Below are 9,436 nucleotides of genomic sequence, written 5' to 3'. Positions count from 1 at the left end.
GGGCTGTCCAAGGTCATGTCCAAGGTCACTGGCTGGGGAGGTACAAATAGCCCCTGGGTCTTAGGCTCTCAGCCCTCCTTTCCGTCCCCTGCTTCGCACCCTTCTGTGGTTCTGTAGGGACTTCTGTGGGCAGGAAACAGTCACCTACACTATGGTTATGCATAGGACACCTTCGTATAAGTGGAGAAAACAGAAGACAAACACTGCTGAGTCTGCACCCGGGAGGAAAGCTGGCATCTGGCGTGTAGTTACGCTGGCTTTCTAGGAATACAAAGTCTCCCTTCTTTACCAAGCCAGGCGTGAAAGGGAGAGGCCTCGGAGAAATGGGTAACACAGTGGATGCCTCCTCATCTGAGCCCAGGTGGACGTGCTCCCCGCCCTTACCTCTAACTTCTCAGAGACGTATTCACACTCCGACATGAGCTGAGGTATGATTTCACTTTGTTTTCGGAGGTCTGTCAACTCCTACAGGAGACAGAAATTGGAAAAAGAATGTGAAAGCAAGTCAGATAAAATGTATTCTTGAAAACCCCCAACTCGTGCATACAATAATGGAAGCAGCTTTCGGAACCTGTGTTGTCTGCGTAAATAATAATGGCGATGATGTTATACTTAACACACGAGGTAATTCTAAAGGCTGAGTATGTTCCATGAATGAATGCATGAAGGCTGAACACCACCATGAAAAGAGAAGTATGATTCCTGTTTCGGAGATGGGGAAACCGAGGCTGAGAGAGGACTGGTAACTTGCCCATGGTCTCCACCCTCTGTATACAGTAAGTCCCTACATATGAACTTTCAAGCTGCGAACTTTCAAAGATGCAAATGTGCGTTCACATGTCCAGTCATGTGAGTCAGTCCACGTGTCTGGCGTACATCGTCACGTGCGAGCATCCTCTACAAGTGGCTGTGCGTTTGTGTACTTCACTGTACAGCGCTGTAGAGAGCACAGTCCTACAGTATCTTTATTTCATGCCCAGGATGTCCGGAAGCAAGCGTAGAAGCAGCAGTGATGTAGCTGGTACTACTGTACTTTTCAAAGTACTGTACTGCAAGGTTAAAAATGTTTCCTTTGGTTTTTGTGTGTGTTTTTTATGTATTATTTGTGTGAAAAGTATGATAAACCTATTACGGTACAGTAGGACACAGCCGATTGTGTTAGTTGCACACCTAGGCTGACTCTGTTGGACTTACGCACAAACGGGACTTAGGCAAGTGCACTCTTGGAGTCGAACTCGTTCGTGGGTAGGGGACTTGCTGTACTTAGCGGTCCTGTCCCCCAGAAAATAAACGACTCTGTGACAGGGGGTTCTTGCTGCATTAAGTTGACAGCAGAACACAACTTCTGATAAAAGACCACCTATGAAAGTTTCCGAGTGCTTTTGCTCATGTTCAGCTCTCTCTCGGACCTGAGCGACTGATTATAGAATAAGTACAACAAGGAGGCTGCAGAGGGTAATGGCCAGGCCCTTTGCTCTGGACTATCTGTGCCCTGGTGTAGCTTTTGGCTCTGTCTCTGTGCTGAGATCCGGGCAGCTGCCAGGGCCGGTCACATGCCCCACAGCTGCCTGCCGTGTCCTTGGGTGGAGATCACCCGCCAAGGCCCAGGGGACGCCAAGCAGCACCGCTCGGAGCCCCACGACCCACCGTCTCCTTTTCTCGGAGTTCCAACTCCAGCTCCTCAATTCTTCTCTTCAACTGGGTATTCTTCTCCTTCTCTCTGTTTATCTCGCTGCACTGCTCTTCCAGCTCGTCAATCTTTAATGAATATCACATGTTAAAGCAGGGATGCCAGTTTACTGTAGTCATTAAACAAAAGATCACCACAGCTCTTTTAAAGTAAACCATAAATTAACCCACTTATAAATTTTTCCTTGTGGCTACAGACAAACTCCACGGGGCTCCCCCTGGGCTGTTTGCTCCTGCGGGCACAGGATGCCCTCATTTAACACCAACAAAGCCACAGAAGTCACAAAACCTGGCTTCAGTATGCTCTGGGCCTCTGGTTTTCTCTCACAGTCACAGGACGGTAGCTTTAGGTTTGCTTTAAGGATCTGTCACAAGTCAGGGCCAGACGTCCCATGAATCTATCTGCTTCTTCGCAGAATGACTGTCACATCATTTTAATCATGCCCTGAATGATTCTGTTGCTCTTCAAGGGGTTAAGCAAGCAGGGTAGAGAACCGAGCAACTCTGTGGGACAGTGGCTACCAACTGGGACTCAATGACATTTCAAACGTTTTAAATCAAGATGACCTTTCCCCACTGATGCACGCAGAAGGGACCTGGCCCGTGGGCCTCTTCCTGGAGAGATGACAAGTGCAGGCTGAGGTACATCCAAGCCTGACACCTCTGACACTGGGCATTTCCCAGGGGCCAAAGCATGGGTGCAGAGTGGACGGCAGGGGTGTAACCAGCAAGTAACACAAGAGCACCATGTTGATGGGGTTCCCCACAAGCAGGCAGCGGCAGTCCTCAGGGTGCAGGGCACTAGGGGGTCAACATGAGGACAATTCTTAGAGGTGACCTGCACCAGCCCTCAGGATCTGAACCTCCAGCCACAGGAGCTGCCGGAGATCCCACCAACGTCCACATCCCGCCCTGGGAATCAAGTTCCCAGTGCTTCCCGCCCAGGGAAGCTGACGCTCCGCACGGGAGTAGGTTCCAGTGCACGCACTTCCCCCACGCCCCCCCCCCCAACCCCCAGCACGGCTCTTTGGTTCTTACACTCAGACGCAAAGTGAGAAACTCAGCTCTGCCCTTGGAAAAAGAAACAAAGGGCGATCAATCCCTCTGCCAGCCTCAGAAGGGAAGGTGCAGAGTCAGCACTTGGCCTGCGCCCCTCACCATCAGCACTTTATGAAAAAACGACACGAGGCAGTTTCACATGCCACCTGCTCCGAAGTAAGACGTGAAGTAGGGGAGTGGTTCCCAGGGGCTCCACTCAGAACGGGTGGGCGGGTTATACACGGGGGCAAGGGGAGCGAGTACCAATCTCAATGCGACCCGTACCCTGAAATCCTGCATTTACGGAGCAGACTGTGTTCACCGACTGTGGGATAAAAGTGCTGACCAGCAAAACAGCACAGCAACCCCAGGACCTCACCTGGGAACCCTAAAACAACCGCATCAACTCAGCCCAACTCCAGAGCATGAGCGACTAATGACAGGGAAGGGCGGGGGTGAATTCTGAAAAAAACTGAAAAGCCCCCATGTCAGGGTAGGAGGGTAGAGGGCACACGAGGCCCGTCCGCATCCGCCCACCTCACACGTCAAGGGCCGTTCCTTTCCTTGCTGCCTATCTCACATTTTTAGAAAGAGCAGTTTGCAGGGAAGCAGGGTTTCTGAGCAATCACGCCTCACCATCTCCTGAATCTATTTTCTTCACTCACCCTCTGGATCCCTTTTCTCTACCGAAGATCACAGAACCACAGAAAATGCCAGAGGGAGGCCACCCACGAAAGGCCAACCCACAGCTCGCATCAGAGGGTGATCTTTGCGAGAGACAAAGCTGCAATCTCCCATTGATTTCTCTTCTCCTTTGCGATTGCAATTTTAAAACTTGGTTCAGGAAAGGTAATCAGTCAGTTCTGTACGTAGTAGCGTTCCCACTAAGGCAGGCAGGGAGGCGGAGGGGAGGACAAAGGGAGAAGCAGCGGGTCTTCCTCCTGCCCCTGGGACATGGGACCGAGGGCCAAGTGGGAGGCAGTGGGGAGAGGAAGGTCACGGCCACCCCGGCCCTCCCCACCTTGTTCCGGAGCCGTTCATTCTCGTCGTGGCAGAGGGAGAACTGCCTCTTCCACTGCTCCACGCTGGCCGCCGAGTCCTGTAGTGCCGTGGTCAGCCGGGCGTTGCTCTCCCGCAGGGTCTGCAGCTCGATCTCCCATTTCTTCACGTTGGCGGCGCTGCAGGGCGGGGGCCAGGCGGTGACCGGGAGGGTGGGCACCGTCCACCCGGCTGCCCTGCGGAGGGGGCACCCGGCCACCCCCTCAGCCCATGCCTCGGGGCCACACCCTCTCCCGCCGGTGGCCTGGCAGCGAGAACCACGTGCTGAGAGGGCCTGGCACCTCCCTTTAGTGGGAACACGCTGCCTTGGGTGATTTTCTCAAGGCATCACTTTAGAAGAGAACAGAATTCTCAGAGAAGGAAGAGATGTAACTTAGAATGAACTCAGCCATAAAAAGGAATGAAATCATGCCATTTGCAGCAACATGGATGCAACGAGAGATTATCCTACTAAGTGAAGTAAGTCAGACAGAGACAAATGCCATATGATATCACTTGTACGTGGAGTCTAAAATATGACACAAATGAACTTATCTATGAAGCAAAAACAGGCTCATAAACATAAGAGAACAGGCTTGTGGCTGCCAAGGGGGAAGGGGTTGAGGGAGAGATGGATTGGGAGTTTGGGGTTAGTAGATGCAACCTATTATATACAGAATGGATAAACAACAAGGTCCTATTGTATAGCACATGGAACTATATTCAATGTCCTGGGATAAACCATAATGGAAAAGAATATAAAAAAGAATTATATATATATATATGTGTGTGTGTGTATAACTGAGTCACTTTGCTGTACAGCAGAAATTAACGCAACATTGTGAATCAACTCTACCTCAATTAAAAAAAAAAGAAACTAAGAATGAAGCCACAGACGGTGGTAGAGACCCCTCCCCCGTCTGCTCCCTACTGACCCCTGGCCGCAGGACTATTCCTTCCTGAAATGAGCCTCAGGGATGTAGGTTCTGAAGTGCTGGGGTGGACCCCGGGCCCTCTGACACTCTCATGAAAGCTGCGGACACTTTCAACAAGCTCCTGACACCCCCTCTCTGGAACCCAACAACCCCAGGTTTAAACAAACAGCCTGGGTCCAGATTTGAGAGCTGAGGACTTGAGGACAGAGGAGACAGGGGCTGGGAGTCCCCTGAGGGCAGAACTGGGGTTCCAACCACAGGATGTGTGAGGGAGCCCTGGCCGACCCTAGGTCACCTCAGGTCCGAGGGACGCCTCTACGTTATCACCAATCCACATGATAATCCTCTGTGATCAGTGAAGTTTGAAAAAACAAACTGGAATCAGGTTGCCCTCAGTTGCCGGTCCCATTCAACGCTTCTTTTGTTTCCTGTTTTGGAGACCAGTGTTCACTGCGGCACTATTTACAATAGCCATGACATGGAAGCAACCTACATGTCCATCAACAGAGGAATGGATAAAGACGTGGTACATACAGACAATGGAATATTAGCCATTAAAAGGAACAAAACTGGATCATTTGTAGAGACGAGGATGGACCTTGAGACTGTCATACAGAGTGAAATAAGTCAGAACGAGAAAAACAAATATCACATAATATCGCTTATATGTGGAATCTAGAAAAATGGTAGAGATGAACTTATTTGCAAAGCAGAAATAGAGACACAGACGTAGAGAACAAACGTATGGTTATCAAGGGGGTGAGGGTGGCGGGGTGGGATGAATTGGGAGGTTGGGACTGACACATATACACTACTATGTATAAAATAGATAACTAATGAAAACCTGCTGTATAGCACAGGGAACACTACTCAATGCTGTATGGTGACCTAAATGGGAAGGAAATCTAAAAAAGAAGAGATATATGTATAGTTGATTCACTGTGCTGTACAGCAGAAACTAACACAACATTGTAAAGCAACTAAACTCCAATAAAAATTAATTAACAAAAAAAAAAACCACCTCAGACTTAGGCACTCTAAAAAAAAAAAAAAAGAAAGTTTTTGGCTTCTAATCAATACTGCCTGGCTGAGGAGAGCTGTGTCTCTAAAGGCTTCTTTTTTTTTTTTTAATTTTTAAAAAAGTAAATACAACTGTATTTTAATAACCTGCATTATCTTTCATCCACCTCAAGGTCCTAGAACTGTGATTGGAAAATATATACTTTTGGTTTCAAACCACAGACTGAAAACATAGCAAAATATTGTTATGTGATTAATTTCAGAGTTAATGATTGAGCTGATTTCGGGAAATGGCTTCACACCCATTCCTGTAATTCACTAGTCCATTCAACTGGGATTTAAAAACATTTATTTTTAGGGGTGGAATGTTTTCATCCAGGCAGCCCACTGTGACTCAACCAAAAATAGTCTTCATGATCACCTGATGAGTAAAAGAGGCTGGTCACAGTTTTGTCCTTTGAAGTATCTGACAAAACCCAGGGTCCAAAGAAGGTGGCTGAATCTAAGGGTCCTATGTTCTTTCTGAAATTCCTTAATTCCTGTCAGATCACAGGAATTAAGCTCCACGCACACTGGTCAGGCTGGCTGGGTTGCAGAGGTGGGTGCCTCTGGGAAGATTTACCAGCCATGTGACCTTGGGCAAGGGCTCACTGTACCACCTGGGACTCAGTTTCCTTACCTGTAAAATGGGGGAATTAATATGATAGAGTTCTTAAACGGGGCAGGTCTGAGGAAAGCAGCTTCTCAGCCACAGAGAGGCTGGGGGAAGCCGGCCGAGTCCCCTGCCAGGTGAGCAGAATGACTCCCAAAGACAGCAGTTCTGAAGGTGCTCATGGGGCCAGCCTTACACCGTGAGACCCAGCCTAGCCTTTGGGAAACAGGCCACATTCTCAAGATATGAAAACACAAGCACAGGGCTTCCCTGGTGGCACAGTGGTTGAGAGTCTGCCTGCAGCTGCAGGGGACACGGGTTCGTGCCCCGGTCCAGGAAGATCCCACATGCCGCGAAGCGGCTGGGCCCGTGAGCCATGGCCACTGAGCCTGCACGTCCGGAGCCTGTACTCCGCAACGGGAGAGGCCACAACAGTGAGAGGCCCGCGTACCGCAAAAAACAAACAAAAAACAAGGAAAACACAAGCACAGCTAGTATTGTCATTAAAAGTTAAAATCTTGTTGATATCCTCATGGAGGTTGTGTTAAAGTTGTAGATCAATTTAAGGGAAATTGATACTTTTTAAAATATTGAGGCTTCCTACCACTTCCCAATAGACTTTTTCTATTTGTTGAATTATTCACGTATGGCCCTCAAAATCATTTGAGTTTTCTTCACAAAGATCCTGTACATTTCTTAAGTTTATTCCCATGTATTTTATGGTTCTAGTTCATATTGTAAAGGAAATCTCTTCTTCAAATATATAGTCTACGTGATGTTTGTTTGTATATAGAAAAGCTACTAATTTTTGTGAGATTTTATTTTATTTTCAAGATAGTTTCTTAGGTTTTAATATGTTTTTCAGTGTTATCATATATGAATAAATGATAAATTTGGCTACTCAAAAACCAAAACAGTGACTTCCCTGGTTGTCCAGTGGTTAAGACTCCATACTCCCAATGTAGGGGGCATGGGTTTGACCCCTGGTTGGGGAACTAAGATTCCCTCATGCCGCATGGCACAGGCCACCCCCTCAAAAAAAATGAAACGTAAGCACTGGGACAGGGACTTCCCTGGTGGTCCAGTGGTTAGGACTCCATGCTTCCATTGCAGGGGACCTGGGTTCCATCCTTGGCTGGGGAATTAAGATCTCACAAGTCTCGTGGCATGGCAAAAAAAAAAAAAAAGCACAGGGACACCTCTCTCTTTCTCACACACACACATAGATGCTGATGTGCACAGAGAACAACCATGAAGGCAGCTGGTCTTCCTTTGGCCAGGAGTCAAGACCGGATGCTCTGAGCAGGACCCAGTCTCCTTTCCCAACTTCCTGAAACCCTGCCCAGTGGGAAAGGCTGCAGGGAAGTGCTGACCTGGGAGACAACAGCACCTGGATTTGAACATGCTCACCTCTGTGTCAGAGCGATCTTCAGCTTGTTGTTCTCAGACTTGAGGTGTGTGTTGGCAGGACCCGCAGAAGATGCCTTTTCATCGTCTGTTCCGTTGATGCTGGATGCCTGAGTGGAAGATGGGGTTTCACACCCAGATTCCTGGCCAGACTGAATCACTTGCACACCTTATCGCTTGTCCTCACAGCGGAAGCAAATCAGGCATGATGAGGAACTGTGTGGTTATGAGTGTGGGAGAACCAACGCATCCAACCAGAATGCAGCAAAGACTAACAAGTCCACAGACTAATAACAAGACTATCCGTGGAGACTCCACTTGGAGTCCAGACAGTCTGTGCATTTTACCCACAAGACAGCATACCGGGCCGTTATGCAGAACCTTTTCACTCAAACTTTACAGGTAAACCTAACAAGCCCGGATACCTGATCTCCTTAAATAACACAGGACAGAAGCCACAGATGGAAAGAGGGGGAGAGTTTTAGGGACTTCCCTGGCGGTCCAGTGGTTAAGACGCCGTGCTTCCAATGCAGGGGGAGCAGGTTCAATCCCTTGTTGGGGAACAAAGACCCCACATGCTGCAGGGCATGGCCAAAAGAAAAAAAAAAGAAAAAGAAAGGGGGGAGGAGGGTTTTATAATAAGAAACAGTGAATGAGTTAAGAGAAAAAGTATAAGAAGCTGAGATGACTTAAAAATCCCGGGGCTACAGAAAGATGAACACACTCATTTGAAAAAAAAAAAACAAACAAACAGGAACCAGATATGGGTGTCTGCGACTATTTAGCAATGTGATGAATATTCTGAAATGTTTGCTGTAATAAACCATACTACATGGAGGTGAAACCTCATCTGGTCTTGGATAAGATCTTAGAAAGATTTTATTTCGTCCAAGAAGAATAAGGGCAAAGGAAAGACAAGAAGGGAATGACGTATGACTAAATTTCTACATCGCAAAAAAGTGCCATAAACAATATCAGAATGTAAGCAACAATGTGGGGGAAATATTTTCAATGCATACTAAAAACAAAAATGCTAATACTATTCCTATACTAAAAAACCCCTAGAGTCCTCAACTTTTAGAGTGACACGCTGAAATATTTATGGATGAAATGATGTCTGGCACTGGCTTTAAAACAAAGACAGAGGGAGAGGGGGGTGTAGATGAAACCATTGGTCATAAAGTCCTAATTGTTAAAGCTGACCTATGGGTCCATGGGGGTTCATTTACCCAGTTCTGCCTAGTTTTGTATATATTCAAAACTAACCATGTTAAAAAATAAAGTTCTTGGAAATGAACACAAAAAAATGGAAAGGATATGCAATTGACATTTACAGAAGAAGAAATACATAGAATTAATAAACAAAAAAATTTAATCTCACTAGTAAAGAAATACAAAATTTAAAAAGCCAATAAAGTACATTTTTCTTCTGTCAAATCAACAAAGCTTTGTTGGGGAGGGAACGGGAGGGGAAAATGCTCTCATTCACTGCTGGTGGGAGTCACAATTGTACATTTCTGTAGGGATGTTTGCAGTGTGTGTCAAAAGCTCTCAAAACGTCCTACCGGGCTTCCCTGGTGGCGCAGTGGTTGACAGTCCGCCTGCCGAAGCAGGGGACACGGGTTCGTGCCCCGGTCCGGGAAGATCCCACATGCCG

At 47.4% G+C, this 9,436-nt stretch overlaps 1 protein-coding gene across 3 annotated transcripts in view; it reads right to left on the bottom strand.

Moving 5' to 3' along the window:
• HOMER2 (homer scaffold protein 2) overlaps positions 1-9,436 on the bottom strand; it is a 42,610-nt gene that overhangs the window by 7,092 nt on the left and 26,082 nt on the right. For 2 of the 3 annotated variants that reach the window (XM_024766502.1, XM_024766500.1), the window contains exons 4-7: positions 7,783-7,889; positions 3,749-3,962; positions 1,648-1,758; positions 385-465 (exon numbers count right to left, since the gene is read on the bottom strand). In XM_024766502.1, coding sequence (XP_024622270.1) covers positions 385-465; positions 1,648-1,758; positions 3,749-3,962; positions 7,783-7,889 — 513 coding nt within the window. The remainder of the gene's footprint in view (positions 1-384; positions 466-1,647; positions 1,759-3,748; positions 3,963-7,782; positions 7,890-9,436) is intronic. The other variant, XM_024766503.1, reaches the window with a different exon arrangement.

This window comes from Neophocaena asiaeorientalis, unplaced genomic scaffold (genome assembly GCF_003031525.2).
Source record: "Neophocaena asiaeorientalis asiaeorientalis breed wild unplaced genomic scaffold, Neophocaena_asiaeorientalis_V1.1 scaffold346, whole genome shotgun sequence".
Taxonomy (NCBI): domain Eukaryota; kingdom Metazoa; phylum Chordata; class Mammalia; order Artiodactyla; family Phocoenidae; genus Neophocaena; species Neophocaena asiaeorientalis.
The sequence above is the reverse complement of the archived record's forward strand: the minus strand, read 5'-3'. Positions and strand labels throughout refer to the sequence as shown.